At 41.3% G+C, this 27,904-nt stretch overlaps 1 protein-coding gene across 1 annotated transcript in view; it reads left to right on the top strand.

Moving 5' to 3' along the window:
* The first annotated feature begins 10,635 nt into the window (after positions 1-10,635).
* The window catches only part of LOC145536249 (carbonic anhydrase 5B, mitochondrial), a 33,584-nt gene continuing 16,315 nt past the window's right edge, over positions 10,636-27,904 (top strand). Inside the window, exons 1-2 of the mRNA XM_081565262.1 lie at positions 10,636-10,723; positions 21,267-21,461. Of these exons, the coding sequence (XP_081421388.1) occupies positions 21,320-21,461 (142 nt within the window). The 5' untranslated portion in view covers positions 10,636-10,723; positions 21,267-21,319. The remainder of the gene's footprint in view (positions 10,724-21,266; positions 21,462-27,904) is intronic.

The raw sequence follows: 27,904 nt of genomic DNA, 5'->3' as shown, positions 1-27,904 counted from the left end.
GCACAGACACTGTCAGTTGTTAGTTCCTCCCTTTCATTTAGTCTATTCCTATTCTCTTGCATTTTCCAGGAAGCAATCCTATATTTCACGTCATCTAAACATGATTTAAAATTTTTCTCTTACTTTTCAACAGTAATACTTAGCTGTTGATCCTGTTTTGACATAGAGATAAAAGTATCCTTTTTATTCCTAGTTTACTGAAAATTCCTTTTAATGATAATTGTTGAATTTTATCACTGCCTTTTCAGCAACTATTATTGGGGTTTTACCACTTGGTGCATTATACTAGTAAATTTCTTTACATTAATCCAATCCTTAGATAAACTCAGTTGATTATATTTAACATGATACTGAACTTTAGTAAGTAAGGAAACATCAGTACCTAAGGGCTTTAGGAAGCATCACTACGAACAAAGCTAGTGAAGGTGATGGAATTCCAGTTGAGCTATTTCAAATCCTGAAAGATGATGCTGTGAAAGTGCTTCACTCAATATGCCAGCAAATTTGGAAACTCAGCAGTGGCCACAGGACTGGAAAAGGTCAGCTTTCATTCCAATCCCAAAGAAGGGCAATGCCAAAGAATACTCAAACTACCGCACAATTGCACTCATCTCCCACACTAGTAAAGTAATGCTCAAAATTCTCCAAGCCAGGCTTCAACAGTACGTGAACCATGAATTCCCAGATGTTGAAGCTGGATTTAGAAAAGGCAGAGGAACCAGAGATCAAATCGACAATATCCACTGGATCACAGAAAAAGCAAGAGAATTCCAGAAAAACATCTACTTCTGCTTTATTGATTACACCAAAGCCTTCGTGTATCAGAACAAAATATGGAAAATTCTTCAAGAGATGGGAATACCAGACCACCTGACCTGCCTCCTGAGAAATCTGTATGCAGGTCAAGAAGCAACAGTTAGAACCTGACATGGAACAACAGACTGGTTCCAAATTGGGAAAGGAGTACGTCAAGGCTGTATATTGTCACCCTGCTTATTAACTTCTATGCAGAGTACATCATGCGAAATGCCGGGCTGGATGAAGCACAAGCTTGAATCAATATTGCTGGGAGAAATATCAATTACCTCAGATACACAGATGACATCACCCTTATGGCAGAAAGTGAAGAAGAACTAAAGAGCCTCTTGATGAAAGTTAAAGAGGAGAGGGAAGAAGTTGGCTTAAAACTCAACATTCAGAAAAGTAAGGTCACGGCATCTGGTCCCATCACTTCATGGCAAATAGATGGTGAAACAATGGAAACAGTGACAAACTGTTTTCTTGGGCTCCAAAATCACTGCAGATGGTGACTGCAGCCATGAAATTAAGACACTTGTTCCTTGAGAGAAAAGCTATGACCAACCTAGACAGCGTATTAAAAAGCAGAGATATTACTTTGCTGACAAAGGTCCGTCTAGTCAAAGCTGTGGTTTTTCCAGTAGTCATGTATGGATGTGAGAGTTGGGCTACAAAGAAAGCTGAGTGCCGAAGAATTGATGCTTTTGAACTGTGGTGTTGGAGAAGACTCTTGAGAGTCCCTTGGACTGCAAGGAGATCCAACCAGTCCATCCTAAAGAAAATCAGTCCTGTATATTCATTGGAAGGACTGATGCTGAAGCTGAAACTCCAATACTTTGGCCTCCTGATGTGAAGAACTGACTCATTGGAAAAGACCCTGATGCTGGGAAAGACTGAAGGCGGGAGAAGGGGCTGACAGAGGATGAGATGGCTGGATGGCATCACCAACTCGACGGTCATGAGTTTGAGCAAGCTCCGGGAGTTGGTGATGGACAGGGAAGCCTGGTGTGCTGCAGTCCATGGGGTCACAATCAGACACGACTGAGTGACTGAATTGAACTGAACTGAATTGACTTTGCTTCTTTTCCCCTTGGATTTTTAGACTTACTTTCATAAGGATAAAAGCATGTGAGTTCCTTTTCCGGTGCTCATTCTTGAAGAGTCTTTTTTGGTCATTATATTGCCACCTTGAAAAACACAGAAATATTTCCAACATTTTCTTTTTATAGAAATACTTTAAAAGCATAAGAAATTAAAATGTTACAGGTAAATAATCTGGACCATACATACATATTTGGCACAAGGAGTTCTCTGAAAACTTTCCATTTCTTCCATTGTTAGTTATTTAAGATTTCATACTTTTTTCTGAATCAATTTAGGTTCCTTACAATATCTAAGAAAAGAATTTCATTCTTTCAGATTTTCTAGTAACTCTCTTGAGCTTTATGGAAATTTTCTCATAAAATATCTATATTTGTTACTATGTTTCCTACATATTTAATACATAATACATTAATTTTCTTCTCATTTTTCCATTAGACTTGCCAGAAATTTTGTTATCTTTTTCAAAGGTCATGTTCTTAGATTAATTTTTGTTTCTCTTCTTCCTGTTTTCTGACTGATTCATCTTATTTACATTTATTAAGTCCTTCTATTTGTTATACTTGTTTTGCTGTTCTTTTTATAACTGTTGAGTTGACTAATAAGCTCATTTATTTTTATTCTTAGTTGACAATGAAAACATCTATGGCTATGAATTTTACTCTGAGTACTGCTCTGGCCCCATGACATAAGAAGTGTAGATGCACAGTGGCCTCATTATGATTAATTCTCAAAATAGTTATAATCATGAAAAATGAAAGGATGAAAGTCGCGTCTGACTCTTTGCAATCCCATAGACTATACAGTCCATGGAATTTTCCAGGCCAGAATACTGGAGTGGGTAGCTGCTCCCTTCTCCAGGGGATCTTCCCAACCCAGGGATCAAACCCAGGTCTCCCGCATTGCAGGCAGATTCTTTACCAGCTGAGCCACCAGGGAAGCCCAAGAATACTGGAGTGGCTAGCCTATCCCTTCTCCAGGGGATCTTCCCCACCCAGGAATCAAACCAGTGTCTACTGCATTGCAGGTAGATTCTTTACCAGCTGAGCTACCAGGGAAGTTATAATCATAGTTTCATTTATTCCATAACCCAGTAATTATTTTGAAAAATGTTTTCTAAATTTCTAAGTCTTTCTCAGATTTAACTATAAGTATCTATGTATGTGCTATGTTTTAAATAGTATTCTTGTTAATGTCAAGTACATTAACTCTTTTTTAATCTTAGGATTTATAAAATAAAGTCTTAAAATTGATCCATTAGTAGCCAAGGATATTTCATTAATAACTTCAAACAAGCATCTAACAATATTCTTTTTAAAGGAATTGTGAGAACACTGTGCTGAGTAAATTTCCCTTTTTACAATAAAAGTATCATAGGTAACTATTCCATATTGTTTTAAAGCAAATATATCAAAATATTAAAATGCTATGAAAAGGGAAATTTCTTAAGGTAGTAAGATTTTTATATCAGGATCAAGCAAATTCCTGACTATGAGTGATGTGCTCATATGTTTGGATTTGTTTGATATTAGCAAAAGGAATCGGTAGATGTGTGGCCCCAAATGACATGATTGAAAATAAATAGACTTTCATAGATCCTGTCAGGTGAATAGAAAGACAAAAGCTGAAGTTAACTATTATGAGACACTGTCAATAACTCCACTCCAAATCCAAAGACACCACAAGTTTACACATCACATAGAAAGTACTAAAAATAAATTATTAAATAGTTTGATGAAGATTTCAATGAAATAGACGGAAAACAGAATTAAATACTAGAATTCTTGCCTCTCAACATACTGTCTTTACTTTCTTACACTTCTCAAAATCTTACACAAAGTTTGGGTTTGTTTTGATGTGCAAATTTTAAGTAATGAACTTCCAGAGGACTCATATTTTTATGTAACTTGCTTCATACAGTGCTCGTTTCAGCAATTCCACATATAGCAGCCTAATAACTTAATAGTAACAGTGGTAATGATGACAAAGCACTTTCAAACATTCAGAATATGGTCCTATTACTGCCAGTGTTTCGAGTTTAGAGAATGCAGATAAAAACTTGAGACTACTACTGCCATGAGCAATACAAAAGGCACTGAGTCTCCTGAGACAGGAAGGAGAAATTGATTTCTCCGTGCTTTTTCATACTCCACAACACTACTGGAAAGCAGTTTCTCAGCACGTAACTATTGATGTACTACTCTGGAGGGTGAATTAAATATGAGATCACACGAAAAGAAAACACATGAGTTGGTCTTTTGACTCACATAAGATGCCTTTTAAAGTTCATCAGAGCTGTAAATGCATGTGGCGGATATGTATGCTCCATTTACCTGCGATAAAACAAGATGCAGTAGGGGGCCAATGTCCCTTTTGAATTTTGACCCTAATTATTCTGCTTCATTGTCACAAATTTACTAAACCTAGAGTACCTAAATCTACTACAGCAAACTGTAAAACCATTTAAAATACATTACTTTATACATTTTTAGTGGGTTTTGCATAATGTAGCTGGCTGTGCCACATTTAAAAGAAAGCAAATGAAACCTTTAATCACGGATTATGGAAATCTTTTGTAACAAAAAACTCTACACTTTTAAAATTAGCATCTCAATTACATTTAGAGTCACCTACTTTCTAGAATAGAAGTTGTACATTTTTAATCAAATGTGATCCTTCATAGTTAAATTAGAGTGAAATTGATATATCTATATAATAAACAATTTCAAGAAGTTTCTAATAATTACAAAATATTTTCAGAATAAAGAGAGAGGTGACAAAAAAAGCTATCATTGGGTTAAGATACACATGGAGGTAAGAGATTTTTCCCTCTGTGCAAATCTATTATATTTTAACCCAGTGGCTCTCAATCAGGGGTGATTTTTCCCCCAGAGAACATTCAGAAATATCTGGAGGCATTTTCAGTTGTTACAAATGTTGGGGCAGGGATAGAGAGTTCCATGGCATTGAATGGGTAGGTAGAGACCAGGGACGCTGCTAAACATCCTGCAATGCACAGGATAGCCTCCTCCCTCCTCCACCCCACTCCATAACAAAGAGTTATCTTGCCCCAAATGTCAATAACACAAGGCTGAGGAACCCTGTTTTAACCTAATGATGCCACTTTCACACGCAGGTGCATTTGGGTAATGGACCATGCATTCCTTCCTAACTATCATATCAGAAACAGCAACTTAGGCTCTAGTACGTTGGAGACAATATTTGGCACTGACACCTTGGTAACTGGCATCATTACTTTTATTGTTTACTGTACAAATAAATAAGTTATATGTCATATTCTGAGGAAAACCTCCTAGCTGTATATGTAGTCTGTTTTCTCATTATCTGCTTAGATATGAGATCAGGTTCAATGATCGGGTTCAGCCTTGACTGCTCTGTAGAAGGTGCTTCTTAGGAGTGCACAGTCTACTTTAAAGAGCTCTCAACTTGGACACGTCAGTCTTATGTGGAAAAGAATGCAGAATTTGCATTTAACTTTTTACATTGCTTATGCAGACGAGCTTTTACTCAGATGTGAATCTTTTCTCTTTTAAAACTCTGTTTTCCTCTATGATGACCGTAGCATTTTGGTATATTCTAATGAAGCCTTTCCCCCACCTCATATTATCATCATCAGCCTGACTTATCAATTTTACTAACTCCCATACTTTTTATTTGGGGTTATTCCATTAGCATAACTAATAAGTAGGAAAAAGAACAAGTTAAAGACCTAAATAATATTTCTCTAAAGATTATCATTTCATAAACCTATGGGATACTGGTATCTCACTTTATATAACATGTAATATGTATTGTAATCTCAATTATATACCTCTCATTTTATATAATATATATTATATAATTTTTTCATCTTATGCACTATAAGCTTATAATTTATCACTTGCTCTATATTCTGAATTTACTATTTCAATAAGCTCATTTATCTTAAGATGGCTAATGAGAATGTAGAAGAGTAAAACCTATGATCTTTATTTCTAATTAACCCTCAGTTAATATCATTGTTACTATAACTGATTAATTTTACCTTACCTCACCTACTTTATCTGACTTGCCTAATTAAAATTTCATTTTATTTTTCTGTTTAAGGCTTATGGGGAAAAATCGTGCTTCAATTTTTAGTATGTATTTTGTGGCTAGATTTTGTTCCTTTTAAATATCCCCTCCTTGAATAAACATTTAACTAGTATTAATTATTAATACTAGTTAGTATTAAGTAACAAGATAGAAAATGCTTTATAAGAAGAGACCACATGCTGGCAGCATCTTCCTCTACAGACCAATGAGTTGATTCCAACAAATAGGTGTCTGAGGAGGAAGCCACCTCTCCCTTCCTTGTGTCCCCATTGGGGTCCTGCAGGCCCTCACTTTCCACAACATCCTCCAGTTTATTACCTTGGGACTTGGTCAAAACATCTTTAACTAAAACTCATGATCACTGCCAGTATCACTGTGCATTTCATGCACCATCTTGCGCTCATACCTAATGCTTGGCCTGTGCATTTAATAATTACTCAAAGGTTGGTTTTAATAATAATGTTAAACTACAGATTTTTGATGGAAAGTTGGAGTCTGTGTATAGCTTTGGATGTATTGAATGGTTCTATAAGATCTAGCTGGGAAATAAGAATAATGAATAATGGAATTTTAAAACTTAGTAGTAATAAATGAGCTGAGATCTTCCTGATCACTTTTTATTTTAAGCAAGATACAAGCAATGACAACACTTGTTAAATATATTAAAGGCTGGGTGACATATAATTTAAATTTAAGGAATGGACTTGCCATGCAAGAGCCATCAGGATAACCTCATGAGTTAGTGGCATCTGGGCACAGGGCTCCTCATTTTGGCCTCATCCAAGTAAGCTTATATGCAGAGTACATCATGAGGAATGCTGGGATGGATGAACCACAAGCTGGAATCAAGATTGTCGGGAGAAATATCAATAAACTCAGATATGCAGATGACACCACCCTTATGGCAGAAAGTGAAGAAGAACTAAAGAGCCTCTTGATGAAAGTGAAAGAGGAGAGTGAAAAAGTTGGCTTAAAGCTCAACATTCATAAAACTAAGATCATGGCATCTGGTTCCATCACTTCATGGCAAATAGATACAGAAACAGTGGAAACAGTGGCAGACTTAATTTTTGGGGGCTCAAAAATCACTGCAGATGGTGACTGCAGCCATGAAATTAAAAGACGCTTACTACTTGGAAGGAAAGTTATGACCAACCTAGACAGCATATTAAAAAGCAGAGACATTACTTTGTCAACAAAGATCCATCTAGTCAAGGCTATGGTTTTCCCAGTAGTCATGTATGGATGTGAGAGTTGGACTGTAAGGAGAGCTGAGTGCTGAAGAATTGATGCTTTTGAACTGTGGTGTTGGAGAAGACTCTTGAGAGTCCCTTGGGGAGCAAAGAGATCCAACCAGTCCATCCTAAAGGAAATCAGTCCTGAATATTCATTGGAAAGACTGATGTTGAAGCTGAAACTCCAATACTTTGGCCACCTGATGTAAAGAGCTGACTCATTGGAAAAGACCCTGATGCTGGGAAAGATTGAGGGCAGGAGGAGAAGGGGACGACAGAGGATGGGATGGTTGGATGGCATCACCGACTCAATGGACATGGGTTTGGTTGGACTCTGGGAGTTGGTGATGGACAGGGAGGCCTGGCATGCTGCGGTTCATGGGGTCGCAAAGAGTCGGTCACGACTGAGCGACTGAACTGAACTGATACAAAAGCCCTGGATCAAGACCTCTTTTCTACAAATCAGGGACACCAGATAGGGTTTTGCAAGCAGCCACTCATCCATTCTGCACCCATGATAGACATTGCTAATCAATCACAGAACTTCTTCCTTCTGAGCCTAGACAAAGCCACAAAAGTCAACACAGTTATTCAAGCAGCCACTACAAATGACTCCAAGTTGACATATGAGTTGAAACATATTTGCCATCCTGGGGAGAAATTATCAAATTGCTACCCTGAATTAAGTCAGACCATTAAGGGGCTTCCCCGGTGGCTCAGAGGGTAAAGTGTCTGCTTGCAATGCGGGAGACCTGGGTTCGATCCCTGGGTCGGGAAGATCCCCTGGAAAAGGAAATGGCAACCCACTCCAGTACTCTTGCCTGGAAAATCCCATGGACAGAGAAGCCTGGTATGCTACAGTCCATGGGGTCGCAAAGAGTCAGACACGACTGAGCAACTTCACTTCACTTCACATTAAGGGCCTGTGTATTTGGATGGACAGAAAAGTTTTGATGGTTCATAGGACTGATTGGTGCACTGTGCTTAGTGATTGTGGCAACAGGTTACATTGAGGGGACCTGTGTTTAATTCCTTATTTCCCACTTAGGTCACTACATCATCTACACAGAGAAATGAGATTCCTTCCAGCACTAAAATTCAAGAAACACTGCATTTCTAAAAGAATAAAAGGTTGATTTTTATCTTATGAACACTGGAAGACCTTTAAATGATAGCTATTTCCTCATTTCTATCGCCATTGATAAGCTTGGGGGGCAAATCTCTGGTTGATCTTAAACAGCTATTTTGGATATGATAGCCTATTCACTTAAAAACTAATCTTATCATCAGCTGCATTATTCTCCTTCCATTAAGTTCCGCTTTCCCTGGTTCCTTCAACTATTTCATTTATCCAGTAACACTTATATTTTAGTAAACTACTTCAAATCATTTGTGGAAGGAGGGGAAGTATGACTAACTGTACAAAAATCGACTCATTAATTTGTACAGCCTGTATTTGGACCAGTTTCTGTGAGTTCATTTTTCAGGCAAAAAATGACTGACAGTTGAAATATTTTATAAATGAGGCAGAGTTTTCAGGGTCAGGGTAAGCTTAATGAAAGCATTCAGTTGAAAAGTGTTCTTTTCTCTGTGTTCCTTCCAGCACAATACTGTGAATATTCCCACTATCTTCAAGCCAGAAATGCAGTGGAGGGTGGGAAGAGAACAAAAAGTAACCAAATATGCTATCATAAAATCTTTATTTGTTAGCATTTGAAGATACAGTGAAAGTCGCTCAGTCGTGTCTGACTCTTCGCGACCCCATGGATTCTACAGTCCATGGAATTCTCCAGGCCAGAATACTGGAGTGGGTAGCCTTTCCCTTCTCCAGGGGATCTTCCCAGCCCAGGGATCGAACCTAGGTCTTCCGCATTGCAGGAAGATTCTTCACCAGTTGAGTCACAAGGGAAGCCCTTATATATTTGAAGATATACAAGTAGCAAATTTTACTGCTTAGAAAGGGAAATGTTATCTTTCTACACAAAAGGGTTTCAGTGAAGATTTACTGAGAATTCATTGTGTAAAGAAGTGTACTAAGTCCTATAAAAGTGGCTTCCTATGTTTGCTCCCAAAAAATATTCCTACTAATCAAATCAGGAAGACCTGTGATTACCAAATCCTTTTCTATCAATTTATTGCCACATCTTTTTCTCATCATTTCTTGTCATGTCCCAATCCAAGCTGGAACTACTTCATTCTGTAACTCCTTGAGGCTTGTCAGGGGAGCATGTACTCAATAAATATGATTTGGATGAATGAATCAAACATTTCTGCACAGGGTTAGAAAAGCTTGTTATAACCTCTAGACACTTTCCTTGCGGACCCAGAGGTATAAATGGAGAGAATAAGGCTAGCAGAACAATCTCAACGCACTCAGGGTGGCAACCTGAGTTTCAGTCTAAATGTGATAATGTCTCGACAGGCCCTAGACAGCAAGAGCTCACTGGAGCCAGAGACATCAGGAAATACATGAGTTCTGCTTACTCCATTGATCTCCTAGTCTTTAAGGTCCCATGAGGGACTAGAAGGGGCTTGCCAGGTGGCGCTAGCGGTAAAGAACCTGCCTGCCAATGCAGGAGACATAAGAGATGCGGGTTCCACCCCTGGGTTAGGAAGATCCCCTGGAGAAGCCATGGCAACCCACTCCAGTATTCTTGCCTGGAGAATCCCATGGACAGAGGAGCCTAGTGGGTTACGATCCATAGGGTCACAAAGAGTCGGATACTACTGAAGCGACTTCGCAAGCACGCACGAGGGACTAGAAAGAACGCGGGTGACAGTTCTGGTTTAAAGAACGTGAAAACTGACTGGGGATAGCACGGTTCCTTAATTCCAGTCTGGAGGACATGAAAACTGGGTCAAAGAAACTGGGGTAAAGTGGAAATGCAAGCTAGAGGAAAGAATCACGGTTGTAAGATCCGTCCAGTGTTTGCATTTCCCTGAATCACCTGTTCTCAGTATATCTAGCCTTGATGTTGGAAATGGGAGAAACTTGAGAAAAGCAATTTTTTAGACGAGGCACTTAAGCCTGCCATCCGACTTCACGCGACAAAACTTTGCCAGAACTCAGTTCCCAGGACCCAAGAGGGCTTCTCTAGACTCAAGGTGGGGGCCGCCCACACCACCTCGAATTCCCGCAACAAAGTCCTGCTCCAAGGCGGGAGCTTGAGCCGCTAAGCACGGCTTGAGGGGCGGGACCACAGCGGAATGCAGGGGCGTTACCAAGGTGGAGGGGGCGGGCCCAGGCGGAACTCAGGGTGGGGTCCTAAAGAAAAGGGAGTGGCTTTGGAGCGAGGGGCATGGCCAGGCCAACGGGCAAGGACAGGCTCGGCCTGGAGGGGCGTGGCTATCCCATATGGGGCGTGGCCTAGAGGGGTACGCTCGTGGTCTGGGCTGTGGGCGAGATGGAGGCGTGGCTACGATGGCCAAGTGCTCCTGCTGCGAGTCCCGGACTGGAGCGACCCGTAAGGTTCGTTCTCTGGGGAAAGGCTCAGGTAAGGATGGGTAGCCACGTAGAGTGGGGTCTATACCGGAGGCAGGGCGGGTCTCGGAGCCCTGACAGCTGTTGGTCCTGCGAATAGTTGCCGGGGGACTGCGGAGGCCCGTAGGGCATCGCCCCCGCCTGTTCTCGCCCCGGAGACCTCTTCTACTGTGGGAGTCACCAACCAGATGTCTGCACCTCCTTTAGGATTATTTGCACTTGACGGGTAAACAGCTGTCTCAGGGAACTTGTAGGGGCATAAGGGTAGTTACTTGGGAGGGAATTTTGCTAGGGGTGGTTGGATATGAATAACTCAAGAAAGTCCAACCTGCTGTGAAATAGCTTGAAATTGGAATAAGGACTACAAATCTGAGATTGCAGTTTCAAAAACCGAGGCGCAGCAAACTGGGAATGACTTGGGTCTTCCCTGCATTTCTCCCCGCCACCCCCCCCCCCCCACAATACGTCTGGGTCTGAGAACGGAGTCATAACCACCCCCAGGGCAGGGGATCTGCGGCACAGCTATGTCACGTGGACAAATCTGAGCATTCTCCATTCCACAATTCCCTCTTGCCTTTTTGTTTTGTGCCCCGCCCCAGAACTGGAGGAGAACCTCCGTAGTACGAACATTGTTGATGTCTGTTTTGAGTCTTTGTGGCATTCAGTATTAAAATTCAGTGTTAAATGCTACTGCCCTGAGGCTGGTGCCAACTTGTTAATATAAGTGCCCTCCCCTCTGGTGTATTTTCACTGGGAAACTGAGAAATTTGAGAAGTTAATGTGTACACCTTAATTTGGACAGAACTTGTTCTCACCCAGCCACTGAAAACCACACTGCTTTCTGCTTCCCCTTCTTCTTCCTTTACTGCTAATCTGGCCATCTTCACTCTATTAAAAACCTTGCTGGAATATGCAAGGGAGTAGCTAGATTTCTCTGAGGGAAACTGTCCCAGATTCTACCCCTCTCCTCCCTTGCACATCCTACAGAAGGATCACTGTTTTTGCACATTTGGGGGAATGGAAAACCTTTCAGCTATCTTAAGCTTTCTTCCTTTACTCAGGCAATTTTTACATAGTACCAGGACTGAAATTTACCAAAAGGTCAAGAGCAGCAGGACACCATTCTCTCTGTACACTCCTGCCTTGCTGCCCTAGGAGCCAGGCAAAAGGCTGTGACTGCTCACAGTCAGAACTCAATAAAGACTGAGTGACTTATGAGGAAATATGAGTATTTTGGAAATCTGATGGAAGGAGGGAAATGCATTTCATTTCATTGGCCGCACTGGGGAAGTTAATTGCAGCACGCAAAACAGCTACTAGAAATGTATTCTGAAACCTTTGGCAATCCCAGATTGGGATCCTGCTATCGGAGAAGTGGGTGAGACGAAACTCAGCTTTTTCAGTCAAGACATGGCAAGATAACCCCTAATTTCCATGTCAGGGAACTGCAAAAGGCTTGCTTCCTTTTGGAAATGAGGAGGTGAGAAATGGAAAAGTGAATCTGATGAGAATCAGGAATTTTTTTTCAATGTAATTGTAACCTTTAGTCAGAGTACCTTTTTTTGCTGTTTTGCATGTATTATAAATTGCTTAATCAGGCAGAGTTCAAACTACTGTCATTTAATACATGATTTATGAATGATTTTTTTAAAGGCTTTCAGAATCTTTTTTTTTTCTCCTCAAACATTTCCAAGTCTGCAAAACAGATAAGGGATGTATTAGTAAGATCCAGGAACTTACATAAATAATTAGCCATAACAAAGGCTCTTCTGGGGCCCCTTCATCCCATGGTCCCATCTTTAAGGACACACATAAGTAAGGACAGATTTTCTGTGACACCCAGTAATGTCTACTAGTAGTTCACTGTTACGTATTATGGTTGATAGTTAAACATTTGTGGTTTCACTAGGTTGGGCTTTATAAGACCCATGGGTAAATTTAAATAACCACCTCACCTCTCAATAAATTCTACTTTTTAATGTAACAGAGGGGATTGGCCTTTGGCTTTAGCATAAATAATCTCATGTATTGTTACAGGTACTGTAACTGAGCATTAGATACATTTTCTTTCTATTCGGATTTCCCTGGAACCCTCCTTGCCCCTGAACTTTCATGCTCCCTTCCTTCCTTGATTACATTTGACTTCCCTTTCTCTAGGCCTCCCTAATCACTCCATTTTGTTAGTCTCCCTCTAGACACCTATTACCCCTGGGGGAGGGGATTTTCCTTCTCTCTCTAGCCTCACAACCTCTCCTGACCACCAGCGCTGCACTGCCAACTCTCCCTAGACCTTTCCTCTCATCTGCCCCCGCCCCAGCACCTCAAATCCAGTAGGATTAGCAATAAGAGCACCATCTTTCCCTCACCTGCTCCTGTGCCAGGTTCTGTTTCTCTGTTCAGGGATTCATCCTTGTTCTACCATGAGGTATACTATTCTACCATATTCTCTCACTTGAATTATTGGAATTTCATTTCAAACTCCACATACCCAAATCTGATCTACGGATTTCCCACCCTAAACCTTTTCCACACACAGCCTTCCCATCTCAGTTCATGGCAACTCCATCCTTGCAGTTGTTTAGGCCAAGAATCCGCCAGTCTTCCGTGACTGCTTTCTTTCACATCCTTCAGGCTGTGTCCCCAAGATACAACCAATGCCCAGCCACTTCCCACCACATCCACTGCAACATCCTTAGTTGCAGCCCCTGGATTATCCTGAATGGGGTCCCTGCTTCTTTCTTCCATTCTGGTCATTTTCCAATAGGGCACCCTGAATGACATTTTTAAAATGTATATCAGATTAAATTCCTCCTCTACTCCAAAAACTCTGTGTCCCCACAGTGGGGAACCTTTACAATGGCCTAGAAATCTGCTTAGCATCCATTACCTCTGGACCTCATCTCCTACTACCTTACTTCTGCTTTGCTGCACTCCTGCCATATTGGCCTCCTCACTGTCCCTTGAATGTGCCAGACAAGCTCCCACCTCAGGATTTTTGCACAGGCATTTCCCTCTGCCTGGAATAACCCTCCTCCTGAAAGCCGTATAACTAATTCCTTCCCCTCCTTCTCAATAAGGTCTCTCCTGAGCAATTTATTTAAAACCCAACACCCCCTCCCCTGTGGCACTACAAATTCACCTTACTCTGCTCTACTTTTCACTGAACATATTTTAGTTTAATTGTCTACAACATTGCTATTTATCATCTGTCTCCCTCTACTTGAATGTAAACTCTACAAGGATGGGGACTTTGTTTTATTCCCCTTATGAGCCTAGAACAGTGCTTAGCAGTTAATAAATATTTGAATAAGAGTGATGGATTGAATTGCTTTCCTGGCTCACCTCTTTGCCCACTCCCATCCATCCTGTGCTGAGCTGACAGAGTCATCAGAAACTAACAGTGCTTCATCCTGTACACATGGAATAACATCTGAAAGTCATCTTGTCTCTTGGAAATTAATATTCCCTTAATTAATCTCAAATCTCTATCCAGCTCTACCTTCCACTGTGTTCCCTGAGTATCTGCTTAGCCAACACCTTGAAAAATATTCATAGCAGACTCGGGATGATGGGAAGTTCCGATACACTTGGCTTTGTTACCAAAAAAAAAGGATTTGGGTTTTGTTTTTGTCTAAAAACACAAAAGGTAATCTTCAGAGTCAGTGTTCTCCTTCAGTGAGGTCAGCAGCATTCTTAGGGGACAGAGAAAGGTTCAGCTCTCCAGACTACTACATGCACCCCACCCCTGGGTGGACCCTGGGGAGACTACTGAGAGCGAGGGTGATGTTAGATCATCTGGAGCTCTTGTTTCCCCCTAGCCTAGACAGCCAGTCTGGAAATGGACAGGAGACACTTCCTCTGGGCCATGTGTCATTTGCCTTAATGCTGTTCACAGGCAGCATGACTATAGCATGCAGGGCAGTCCCCAATGGCCACGGCCCCAGCCGATGATGTCAGCTCACCCTGGCCCTCAGTGCTTTCCTGATTGCTCTCTGTGGAGCTAGACCAAGGATCAGTTACCCAGACTTCTCCAGGTGCCATGCCAACAGGCCTCAGATTCCCCACTCAGCTCCACAGGCAGGGCCAAGTGTGTGCCCATTTTTCTGTACAATTCCCTCAGTCATCAGGCATGTCTGTGGCCTTGTCTTATCACGACCTTCCCTTTGAAGGACAAACCAGTATCTTACACTTGGCACTGTCTTCCTGAGCATTAGTAAGTCTCTTCTACCATCCAGACTGTAAGCAAGAAAGGAGTCCTTTTTCACATGTTTGCCCACCTCTTCTGACACGGAGATTGATTACTGAACAAACCCAAGGCTCTTCCCATTTCAACTCAACCCCAGTTGTCCTCTCTGGTCTTGGCTCTTAAGCACTCCGTTCATCCCCTAAATGTCCTTACCATTCCTCCCTGGCCATCTCTCTGCCTTTGCCCTGCCTGTTAAAACTGTCCCCTCTGACCCATGGTTCCAGATGATACCTGTTCCTGAAAGTTAAAGCCTCTACCCTCTATGTTCTCATTGAATTAAGTCAGGGCTGTCGTCACATCTGACTTTGATTAAGAAGTATTTAATTATGCTAAGTGAAATAAGCCAGACTCAGGGAAAAAATATTCTATGAGTCCACTGTGGAGTAGGCAAATACATAGAGACAGAAAGAATAGAGGTTCCTGGGGGCTATAAGGTGGGAAGGAATGGGGAGTTATTGTTTAATGGGTACAGAGCTTGTATTGAGGATGATGAAAAAGTTTTGGGTATAGATAGTGGTGATGGTTACACAACATTGTGAATGTATTTAATGCCACTGAACTGTATACTTTAAAAAGGTTAAAACAATAAATACGTATATTTTACTACACTGAAAAAGTAACTTAAAGAGAGAAGTTATTTGTTTAAATAGTTTTTCTTTGTAGATGGCAAGCTTATGAGAATAAGGAGAAAACATAACTTTATTATCTTAACCCAGCACAGTGCTTTGCATGAGATAACTACTCATTATTGCTTCAATACAGGAATGGAAGTCAATGGAAAGAAGCACAGAATTAAGGCAAGGTTTCCCCATATCTCTTAGCAATTTTGAAATTTTACTAATTGATTTTATCAGAGAGAATCCTATTTAGTTGGAATTATTTGATGACACTGTCTTAAAAAGAAAATAATGACATTAAAAATCATCTAAAACTGCTTTCTAGTTTCTTAATTTTTGTACTTATATCATGGGTAGCATTTTCACAAATTCAATTTGAGTAATAATAATTTTCATTTTTGTAATACTTAACAGGATTTTCTGGGCTTTTCTCAGACCTTACACTATTCGAAGTCACAGAAAGTCAACTTCTTGTGCAGTGTTACTGAATGACTGTTTTTCCTGCTCCTCTGGTTCTGGATTCTTTCTTGCATAAACTGAAGGACGTACATTAAGTCTTAATCTTTTTTGTTTTGTTTTCTTTTTGGCTGTGCTGTGTGGCATGCAAGATCTTAGTTACCTGATCAGGGATTGAACCCATGCCCCCTGCATTGGGAGCCTTAACCACTGGACTGCCAAGGAACTCCCTTCAGTCTTAATCTTAGACATTTCCGTTCATATACTCCTTTGACCCTGCTGACCTGTGATTATAGATTATGCTGTTTCATGCTAGACGTAGTCTTATAAATTAGAAGCATGAAGTTCTGAACCTGAGCGCTAATCCAAGATTAGAGTGGAGATATCAAGAGAGAAATGAAGTGTTTACTTTAAGGGATAGGTAGGCACTGAGAAAGTATCTGGTTACTGGGCTTTTGTGCTGTTTTTAGTTTGAAAAATTGATAGTTTTCATATTCTGCCAATAAACTATTGCCAAGGGCTATTTCATACAGATAATTTTGATGGAGAAGAAACTATGAATTTGGAGGATATTTTCCCTGGCTTCCCTGATAGCTCAGTTGGTAAAGAATCCGCCTGCAATGCAGGAGACCTGGGTTCGATCCCTGGGTTGTGAAGATCCCCTGGAGAAGGGAAAGGCTACCCACTCCAGTATTCTGGCCTGGAGAATTCCATGGACAGTCTATGGGGTCGCAAGAGTCAGACACAACTGAGTGACTTTCACTTTCACTTTCATATGGAAAATAAAATCATGGATAAGTTTCTAAGATTTCTTGGATTTGTTTCAAATAATTCAGAGAGGGGAAGTGGTGGGTGAGGCATAAATAAAACTTGCTTAGCCACCAAGAGATAATTGTTGAAATGCAGTAGTAAGTACATAGGTGGTTTTATTACAGTATTTTCACTATTTCTATAAGTTTAAAGAGATTAAAAAAAGAGATAAATAAAAAAATTTAAAAAGCAGAAATAGATTCTGAATTGATGTGGCAAACTGTCCACTCTTTAACCCTGCTCAGTTAATTCAGTTAATGATATTTCAAATATTAAGATTTTTGAAAACAAGGTACTCATTTGACTCAAGGCACTATCAAGATAATACCTTGAAATTTCATTATAAGTCTCTATTTGAAATCATGTCAGACTTGGCATATCTTAAATAAGGTATAGTTCTACATACCCACGCTCTTAAAAATGTATATATGCAAACATACACAAAAAACTATGAGCAAAAGTGATTTTAACTTGGTTTGAGGGATCAAGAAAATCCCCATGGAAAAGAAATGCAAAAAAGCAAAATGGCTGTCTGAGGAGGCCTTACAGATAGCTGGGAAGAGAAGAGAAGCGAAAAGCAAAGGAGAAAAGGAAAGATATTCTCATCTGAATGCAGAGTTCCAAAGAATAGCAAGGAGAGATAAGAAAGCCTTCCTCAGCGATCAGTGCAAACAAATAGAGGAAAACAACAGATTGGGAAAGACTAGAGACCTCTTCAAGAAAATTAGAGATACCAAAGGAACATTTCATGCAAAGATAGGCTCAATAAAGGACAGAAATGGTATGGACCTAACAGAAGCAGAAGATATTAAGAAGAGGTGGCAAGAATACACAGAAGAACTGCACAAAAAAGATCTTCACGACACAGATAATCACGATGGTGTGATCACTCACCTAGAGCCAGACATCCTGGAATGTGAAGTCAAGTGGGCCTTAGAAAGCATCACTACGAACAAAGCTAGTGGAGGTGATGGAATTCCAGTTGAGCTATTTCAAATCCTCAAAGGTGATGCTGTGAAAGTGCTGCACTCGATATGCCAGCAAATTTGGAAAACTCAGCAGTGGCCACAGGACTGGAAGAGGTCAGTCTTCGTTCCAATCCCAAAGAAAGGCAATGCCAAAGAATGCTCAAACTACCGCACAATTGCACTCATCTCACATGCTAGTAAAGTAATGCTCAAAATTCTCCAAGCCAGGCTTCAGCAATACGTGAACCATGAACTTCCAGATGTTCAAGCTGGTTTTAGAAAAGGCAGAGGAACCAGAGATCAAATTGCCAATATCCGCTGGATCATCGAAAAAGCAAGAGAGTTCCAGAAAAACATCTATTTCTGCTTTATTGACTATGCCAAAGCCTTTGACTGTGTGGATCACAGTAAACTGTGGAAAATTCTGAAAGAGATGGGAATACCAGACCATCTGACCTGTCTCTTGAGAAACCTGTATGCAGGTCAGGAAGCAACAGTTAGAACTGGACATGGAACAACAGACTGGTTCCAAATAGGAAAAGGAGTCCGTCAAGGCTGTATATTGTCACCCTGCTTATTTAACTTATATGCAGAGTACATCATGAGAAACGCTGGGCTGGAAGAAACACAAGCTGGAATCAAGATTGCCGGGAGAAATATCAATAACCTCAGATATGCGGATGACACCACCCTTATGGCAGAAAGTGAAGAAGAACTAAACAGCCTCTTGATGAAGGTGAAGGAGGAGAGTGAAAAAGTTGGCTTAAAGCTCAACGTTCAGAAAACTAAGATCATGGCATCTGGTCCCATCACTCCATGGGAAATAGATGGGGAAACAGTGGAAACAGTGTCAGACTTTACTTTTTTGGGCTCCAGAATCACTGCTGATGGTGACTGCAGCCATGAAATTAAAAGACGCTTACTACTTGGAAGGATGGTTATGGCCAACCTAGATAGCATGTTTAAAAGCAGAGACATTACTTTGCCAAGAAAGGTCCATCTAGTCAAGACTATGGTTTTTCCAGTGGTCATGTATGGATGTGAGAGTTGGATGGTGAAGAAAGCTGAGCGCCGCAGAATTGATGCTCTTGAACTGTGGTGTTGGAGAAGACTCTTGAGAGTTTCTTGGACTGCAAGGAGATCCAATCAATCCATCCTAAAAGAGATCAATCCTGGGTGTTCATTGGAAGGTCTGATGTTGAAGCTGAAGCTCCAATACTTTGGCCACCTCATGCGAAGGGTTGACTCATTGGAAAAGACCCTAATGCTAGGTAGGATTGGGGGCGGGAGGAGAAGGGGACGACAGAGGATGAGATGGTTGGATGGCATCACCGACTCGATGAACATGGGTTTGGGTAGACTCCGGGAGTTGGTGATGGACAGAGAGGCCTGGCGTGCTGCAATTCATGGGGTCGCAGAGAGTCGGACACGACTGAGCGACTGAACTGAACTGAACTGAGAATATCAAATACCCTTTGGCAATGCAGACACACTTTAGGTGTCACTGGCCTAAAGACCCTAGGTAGGGAGTTAGGCTTGCAGCAGAGGAGCGTCCCTGGGAGTCATGAGCTCCCTATCAGTCCCCTTTAATGTGGTGACCATGCACCTCCACTCCCTTAGTTCAGTGTGTTCATTGGCCAAGTGATGTGTACAACAGAGGGCATGGCCCCCGGCTGAGAGGCTGGCTTGTCACCATGCTGTGCTTCATGTTACGTGTGTGGGCACATGGTTTGTGGGGAGCCAGTTATAGAGATCTGTCTGGAGCCCTCACTTGTGCCTTGCAGGGTAGTCACAGGAAGTAACTCTGCTCTCTGTGTCCTGCATTCACTGGACACACCTCAGGTGTGATTTTCTCTCCTTTCCCTTGGGTGCAGCCTTGTCTCTTCCAGCTCAGAGCTAGCAGTGACAAGGGCAGCAGTACAGGCAGAAGGGCTAGTTCATGGCTAATTAATTGCAGTGAAGTATATGAACAGAGGGAGGACGAAATGACAATGTGTGCCTCCTTGCTCACCATCACTTGGGGTCATGTGCTTTTTCTGTATCTAACACTCTTCTTGGAGAAACATGGTACAAATGAATAAAGTTCAAGTCAGTAAGTGACATGTCTTCTTGTCCCCTCAGTTTCCCTTCTGGTGCCTTTGCACCCCAGTCAAGACCAAATTGCTGAGAGGCCTCCTTTGGCAGGAGAAAGCAGACTCAGGAGGTACCAATACCTGCTGAGAACTGGTGTGGTGTGTGTTTTCCTTCCCATACGATGTGCGTTATTTTATTGAGGTAAAATTCACACAACATAAGATTAGCTATTTTATCTTTAATATTTTGGCCGCAGTGTGTGACCTGTGGGATCCCAGTTCCTGACCAGGGATTGAATCCAGGTCCCCTGCAGTGGAGTGAGGAGTCTTAATCACTGGACCACCAGGGAATTCCCCAAATTAGCCATTTTTAAAATGTACAATTCAGAGGCATTTAGTACAGTCCCAATGTTATGTAACAACTACCTCTATCTAGTTCCAAAACAATTATATCACCCAAAAGAAAACCCCATACCCATTAATCAGTTATTCCCCATTTCCCCCTCTGCTCAACCTGTTTTCTGTCTCTGTAGATTTCCCTATTCTGACTATTTCATACTAATGAAATCATACCATATATGACCTTTTCTGTCTGGCTTCTTTCACTTAGCACACTGTTTTCGAGGTTCAGCACATTATAGCATGTACGAGAACTTCATTCTTTTTTATGATCTACTTCATCTTTACTACCTCCCAGCACCCAACAGAGTGTTTAGAGCAAAGAAATGTTGAAATGAAAATGTTTACTGGCAGAATTCCCAAGCTGTGAGGTTAGGTTAGGTTCACATATTCAGGAAGGTTTCTCTTTCAGATCAGGCAGAACTTTGGGAGTCCTTCGGGTCTTACACATAGGGATATGAGACGTGCCTCTTTAAAGGACACACTAGCATTTAAAAGTGTTTCAAAAACTACCCATGAGTATTTTGGGAGGATATATCTTGGTTTTGTTTTTTGTTTTTGTTTTTTTAAAACAATCTAGATGCAGATTGATTTCTTTCTTTTTTTAATTCAGGCTGCCTGGAGGAAACTTTAATCTTTGGCTTCTCCTAAATATCAGTACCAAGCTGGACTATTAATCTGGATTTCAAGGAGTAAATTTTTGTTTTTAATTTAAGAAACTGTATTGTTAACAGTCTTTCATTTTGTGGATTAAAAGAGTCCTTTCTCTGAACCGCTAATATTTAGTAACCCTAAGGGAAAGGCAAGGCGCCTGAGTTAGTCATCTGGACCTGCCAATGAGGTGAGCAATGCGTTTGAGGAATAAAAGTGGATCAATGACTGACTCTCATTTGGCCTCCCCTCCTATGTACTAATAATCTGAATGTTTTCCACATGATCGGGACCTCTATTATTTATGGCTTTGCCTCTTCTGTCCTTCTGCCTCTAGGTTATTAGGTTCCTGCAAGCTACTGGGGAGCTGATCAAGATTTTAAGCTAAAGATGGTGATGATGAGTCACCTGAGGGTCATTCTTCAAGCCTCTCCATGCAAGACACTGTGGAGAAGGTTCCAGATTCTGAGGTCCACACCTGCAAGGCCTTGCAGCCTCTACACCTGCACTTACAAATCCCGGAACCGAGTCTGTGAGTACACGGCTGCCTGGACAGAGCGGAAGCCTGGTTGTTTCCTAAGAGTCACGTGTGTTGAATGTATGCAGCTCTGATGTCAGTGGCATTCCAGACTGGGATTAGATGCCTTGAGAACTGTGAGAATACCCCATTATTTCTCTGTTAAAATATGGGAAGTTTTTCCCCTAACTTGATTGAGCTACAGCTGACTTAAGTCTGAGGTACACATCATGATGATGTACTCTGGAACGTTCCATCCCTCATTAGAAATCGCAGAAGAGTTGCTTGTAGCTGACCAACTGGCCCATGTGTGTTCTGCTGTGACCCCGCAGATCAGGTGAGGTGGCAGATGGTCTTCCCTGACTCCACGGCACTGCTGCCATGGGGGTGGCTCATTCCGTGCTGTTGGGGCTGGACTGTGCACTACAGATGTTGCATGGCATCCCTAACTGTCTCAAGACCTCCCTAAATGTCCCCTGGAGGCAAAGTAACACTGGCACAGAACCCCTGGGATGATAGGAGAGGATAATGTGTGTGATGGTGGAGACATGAGTTTAATGCACTGGTTAAGCGTATCTGCCAAATAGTTATTTTCTATATTTTCCACCATTCACAGTGAATTCACACAGTTTTCCAATGTTGGTTTCCTTCCAGATTGTAGGTTTCTCAACTTTTCTTCCTTGGGTTTACTCTCTCTGACCTTATTTGCACATTGAAGAAGGAATTTATGAACAAAACAATGCCAATCTAGCTAAATCCATTGCCTTGAAAGTGCTTCATAAATATATTTTTATTGTAAGTTTATTTTGTTTCTTCCATCATTGACTGTGTTCTCATTAAACTGAACTGGCCTGAGTCATAATAAATTTCTGGTTACTGGGTGTGGCTTCCTACCAGCAAGCCCACATCCTCCCCAGAATGGCTTCTTCTTAACACTGGTACTTTGCAGTCTAAGGCTAAATATGGAAAAAAATTAATCATATTTATCTAGTTACTAACAGAAAGGTTTTTTTAACAGAAAGTTGAAAGTTAAGGGTCTAATATTTAATATGCTCATGTCTTTAGAATACTTTGCTGCTAGGGAATTCCCTGGTGGTCAAGCAGTTAGGACTCCACACTTTCACTGACAAGGGCCCTGGTTTGATCCCTGGTTGGGGAAGCAAGCTGAGTGGTGGGGCCAAAGAAAAAAACACCCCATAAAACAGTTTGCCCCTTTTGGTAATGACAAAAACAAAAAATGGTAGTGACGTAGGGATGAGGGGTTACCCTTGATTAATTTCCCACATCACATGTTCTTGTTTGTAGCTTACTAAGACAGACTGATGACAGTCATGATTTGGTTTTGCTTTAGACGTTTATACTGTCCCTCCTTGTTTCACCCAGGATAATATTTGGTCTTTGCTGCCCTGAGCCACTGAGCATGTCCTGGTCCTTCATCTGTTTAGCTGTAACGACAATACTCATTGTTCCTAGAAACTCAGTACCTCAGCATAAGGCCCAGTGACCAAGAATGATCCAAAATTGTTGAGGGTTAGAAAAGATAATGTTCAAAGTCCTTAGCCAGCGCCTGCCACACAGTGAGAACTTGGTGTTGGCAGCTACCTCTAGTACCACAGTTGTTATATCATCACCATCATCATCATGTCATATGCTCAGCACCTCCCTCAGATGTCTGACCATTTTTAGGATCTGGGGAGCACAGCAAGGACTGACTGGAGGAGGAGGGTGTGGCAAATTGAGAAGCAGCATTTCACTAGGGCCTGTGCCCTGTGCTCTACCTTCATTCCCCATCATCTCCAGGCAATCACTGGTGTCAACTCAAACTGCTATTTGCTGTGATCTCAAGTTACAGACAGAAAATGTTGACAGTCCTAGCCCTGCGGACTGGTAATATGATAAAATAAAGATACAAGCCTGCACCAGTTACCCAAAATGAAAAAAATTAATTTCACTTCATGTATCACCTACTGAAATTGAGCCTAACTGCCTAGCCACGAGGAGCAGTCATCACCATGAAGGATATTAGTGCTTTTCTACATGAGGAGATACAAGAACTGGGCTCATAAAATCGGCTCCTGAAAATATCTATCTGAAGGCCTATACTGCCAGGTTTTCCCTGAGCACAGAGGGCCACACTTCTGCTCTCAATCCTGATATCCTTTCAGGCAGTGTTGAAAATCAGCAGCTGTAGCAATACATAATTTAATTCTTGTAGAGATGGATGGCAAGTGCCCATGGCAAATGCCAATCTGTAGCTGACAATAGCCACAAGTGCCTAGCACTTACCGTATCAGCCATTTCCATCATCAGAGAAAGTTCTAGTTTACAGTACTTATCTATTAATAACCGAACAGTGTTAGAAAACGGTTCTATTAGTGCTCCAATTAATTTTAAAGAACACTAATAAAGCCTAGAGAACAACAGTACTCAAAAGTTTGTTTTGCCATGTCTTCACAAAAAATTCTGTATTCCCCAGATAACAGAGGCTGGGATATCCAGAATGTGTTGTCTTCCATTAACTTTCCAATAATCTTGAGAAACAATGAACCTATTAAGAGCCCTTTGGAATTACAGTAACAGCCTCAGGGGTCTCTGCAGCCATTGATATTCAGTCGTTAAGTCACATCCCTCTCTTTGCAACCCATGGACCAGCACGCCAGACTCCTCTGTCCTCCACTATCTCCCAGAGTTTGTTCAAACTCATGTCCACTAACTTGGTGATGCCATCCAACAATCTCATCCTCTGTCATCCCCTTCTAATCCCACCTTCAATCTTTCCCAGCATCAGGGTCTTTTCCAGTGAGTCAGCTCTCTGCATCAGGTGGCCAAAATATTGGAGCTTCAGTTTCAGCATCAGTCCTTCCAATGAATATTCAGGGTTGATTTCCTTTAGGATGGACTGGTTAGATCTCCTTGCAGTCCAAGGGACTTTCAAGAGTCTTCTCCAGCACCACAACTTGAAAGCATCAATTGTTTGGTGCTCAGCCTTCTTTATGGTCCAACTCTCACATCCATACATGACTACTGGAAAAACCACAGCTTTGACTAGATGGACCTTTGTCAGCAAAGTGATGTCTCTGCTTTTGAATATGCTGTCTAGGTTTTTTCATAGCTTTTCTTCCAAGGAGCAAGCATCTTTTAATTTCTTGGCAACAGTCACTGTCTGCAGTGATTATGGAGTCCCGGAAAATAAAATCTGTCACTGTTTCCACTGTTTCCCCATCCATATGCCATGAAGTGGTGGGACCGGATGCCATGATTTTAGTTTTTTGAATATTGAGTTTTAAGCCAGCTTTTTCACTATCCTCTTTCACCCTCATCAAGAGACTCTTTAGTTTCTCTGCACTTTCTGCCATTAGAGTGGTATTAGCTGCATATCTGAGGTTGCTGTTGTTTCTCCCGGCAATCTGGATTCCAGCTTGTGATTCATCCAGCCTGGCATATCACATAATGTACTCTGCATAGAAGTTAAATAAGCATGGTGACAATATACAGCCTTGACGTACCCCTTTCCCAATTTTGAACCAGTCAATTGTTCCTTGTCTGGTTCTAACTGTTGCTTCTTGATCCACATACAAGTTTCTCAGGAGACAGGTAAGATATTCTGGTATTCCCATCTGTTTAAGAATTTTTCACAGTTTGTTGTGACCCACACAGTCAAAGGCTTTAGCATAGTCAACAAAGCAGAATTATATGTTTTTCTGGAATTCCCTTGCTTTTTCCATAATCCAACAAATGTTGGCAATTTGATCTCTGGTTCCTCTGCCTGTTCTAAACCCAGCTTGTACATCTGGTAGTTCTTGGTTCACGTACTGCTGAAACCTAGCTTGAAGGATTTTAAGCATGACCTTGCTAGGATATGAAATGACCACAATTGTATGGTAGTTTGAACATTCTTTGGCATTGCCCTTCTTTGGGATTGGAGAAAAACTGACTCATCCAGTCCTGTGGCCACTGCTGATTTTTCCAAATTTGCTAACATATTGAGTGCAGCACTTTAACAGTATCATCTTTAAGGATTTTAAATAGTTCAGCTGAAATTCCATCACCTCCACTAGCACTGCTTGTAGTAATGCTTCCTAAGGCCCACTTGACTTCACTTCCAGGATGTCTGGCTGTAGGTGAGTGACCACACCATCATGGTTATCCAGGTTATTAAGACCTTTCTTGTATAGTTCTTCTGTGTATTCTGGCCACCTCTTCTTAATCTCTTCTGCTTCTGTTAGGTCTGTTCTGTTTCTGTCCTTTATCATGCCCATCCTTGCATGAAATGTTCCCTTAATATCTCCAATTTTCTCGAAGAGATCTGTCGTCTTTCCCATTCTATTGTTTTCCTCTATTTCTTTGCATTGTTCATTTAAAAAGGTGTTCTTATCTGTCCTTGCTATTCTCTGGAACTCTGCATTCAGTTGGAGATATCTTTCCCTTTCTCACTTCTTGCCTTTGCTTCTCTTCTTTTCTCAGCTATTTGTAAAGCCTCCTCAGACAACCACTTTGCCTTTTTGAATTTCTTTTTCTTTGCAGTGGTTTTGGTCACTGCCTCCTGTACAATGTTACAAACTTCTGTCCATAGTTCATCAGGCACTCTGTCTATCACATCTAATCCCTTGAATCTATTCGTCACCTCCACTGCATAATCATGAGGGATTTGATTTAGGTCATACCTGAACGGCCAAGTGGTTTCCCCTACTTTCTTCAATTTAAGACTGAATTTTGCAATTAGGAGCTGATGATCTGAGCCATAGTCAGCTCCAGGTCTTGTTTTTGCTGGCTGTATAAAGCTTCTCCATCTTCAGCTGCAAAGAATATAATCAATTTGATTTCAGTATTGACTATTTGGTCATGCCCATGTATAGAGTCATCTTGTGTGTCGTTGGAAAAGGGTGCTTGCTGTGACCAGCATGTTCTCTTGACAAAACTCTGTTAGCCTGTGTCCTGCTTCATTTTGTACTCCAGGGCCAAACTTGTCTGTCATTCCAGGTATCTCTTGACTTCCTCCTTTTGTATTCCAACGCCCTATGATGAAAAGGACATCTTTTTTTGGTGTTAGTTCTAGAGAGTTTTGTAGGTCTTCATAGAACCAACCAACTTCAGCTGCTTTGCATTAGTGGTTGGGGCACAGACTTGGATTACTGTGATGCTGAATGGTTTGCCTTGGACACGAACTGAGATCATTCTGCCGTTTTTGAGATTGCACCCAAGTACTGCATTTCAGCTTCTTTTGTTGACTATGAGGGCTACTCCATTTCTTCTAAGGGATTCTTGCCTACTGTAGTCGATATAATGGTCATCTGAATTAAATTTGTGGATCCCCTTCATGGATCACAGCCTTGTCATGGCGAAGGGGCTTGCATAACTCAATGAAGCTATGAGCCATGCCATGCAGGGCCACTTAAGATGGATGGGTCATAGTGAAGAGTTCTGACAAAAGTAGTCCTCTGGATGAGGAAATGGCAACCAACTCCAATCTCTTGCCTGGAAAATCCCATGTACAGAACGAAAAGGCAAAAAATGTGACATTGGAGGATGAGCTCCTCCAGGTCAGAAGGTATCCAGTATGCTACTGGGGAAAAGCAGAGGGCAATTACTAACACCTTCAGAAAGAATGAAGCGGCTGGGCCAAAGTGCAAATGATGCTCAGTTGTGAATGTGTCTTGTGGTGAAAGTAAAGTCCAAAGCTGTAAAGAACAATATTGCATAGGAGCCTGGAATGTTAGGTCCATGAATCAAGGTAAATTGGAAGTGGTTAAGCAGGAGATGGCAAGAGTGAACATTGACACCTTAGGATTCAGTGAACTAAAATGGTTGGGAATGGGCGAATTTAATCTGCAGCTACAATGCACTAACAAATAGCCCTAAACTGACCACCAGGACGTGTGGGCCTTAGTCTGCTGTGGTGGTAACTGCGTGTGATGCTGTGGTTACCTGGGCTCAGCATCAAAGTGCCTCTTACAGCTCTGATGCTCTAACAAGGCAGTGTGTGATTCTGTGACCATCCTCAACAAAGTCACATGGAGGGTCCCTATGTATCCTCTCACTGCAGTAGCCCTAGGCCCGCTAGGATGGTGTTCAATTTGATGAGTAAACAGCACATCTCAAGAAAAAGGACAGTACAGGGCAAGGCACAGGAGAAAAGGTTAATGACGGTATAGAGCAGTAATGTCCAGTAAATAAATGGAATATGGTAAATAAATGGAATATGAGCCACAAATATGTGCCATATAGACAATTCTATATTTTCCAATAACCACATTTTAAAAAGAACAAATAGTATGTCAGTTACATCTCAATAAAACTGGGAGAAAAAAAGAAAAACAAATTTTATTCATTTGTGAAATTAATTCTAATATATCAAATATATAGGTGAGATATAGTACAGAGGGGAAATTAATTTTATTAATATATTTTATTTAACCCAATATATCCAAAATATATCTTGTCTCTTTAAAATGAATGTA

The sequence above is a fragment of the Giraffa tippelskirchi genome, chromosome X (genome assembly GCF_054371585.1).
Source record: "Giraffa tippelskirchi isolate mGirTip1 chromosome X, T2T-mGirTip1v1.2.pri, whole genome shotgun sequence".
Classification (NCBI taxonomy): Eukaryota; Metazoa; Chordata; class Mammalia; order Artiodactyla; family Giraffidae; genus Giraffa; species Giraffa tippelskirchi.
Note: the sequence above shows the minus strand (reverse complement) of the source record. Positions and strands in the feature narration are given on the sequence as shown.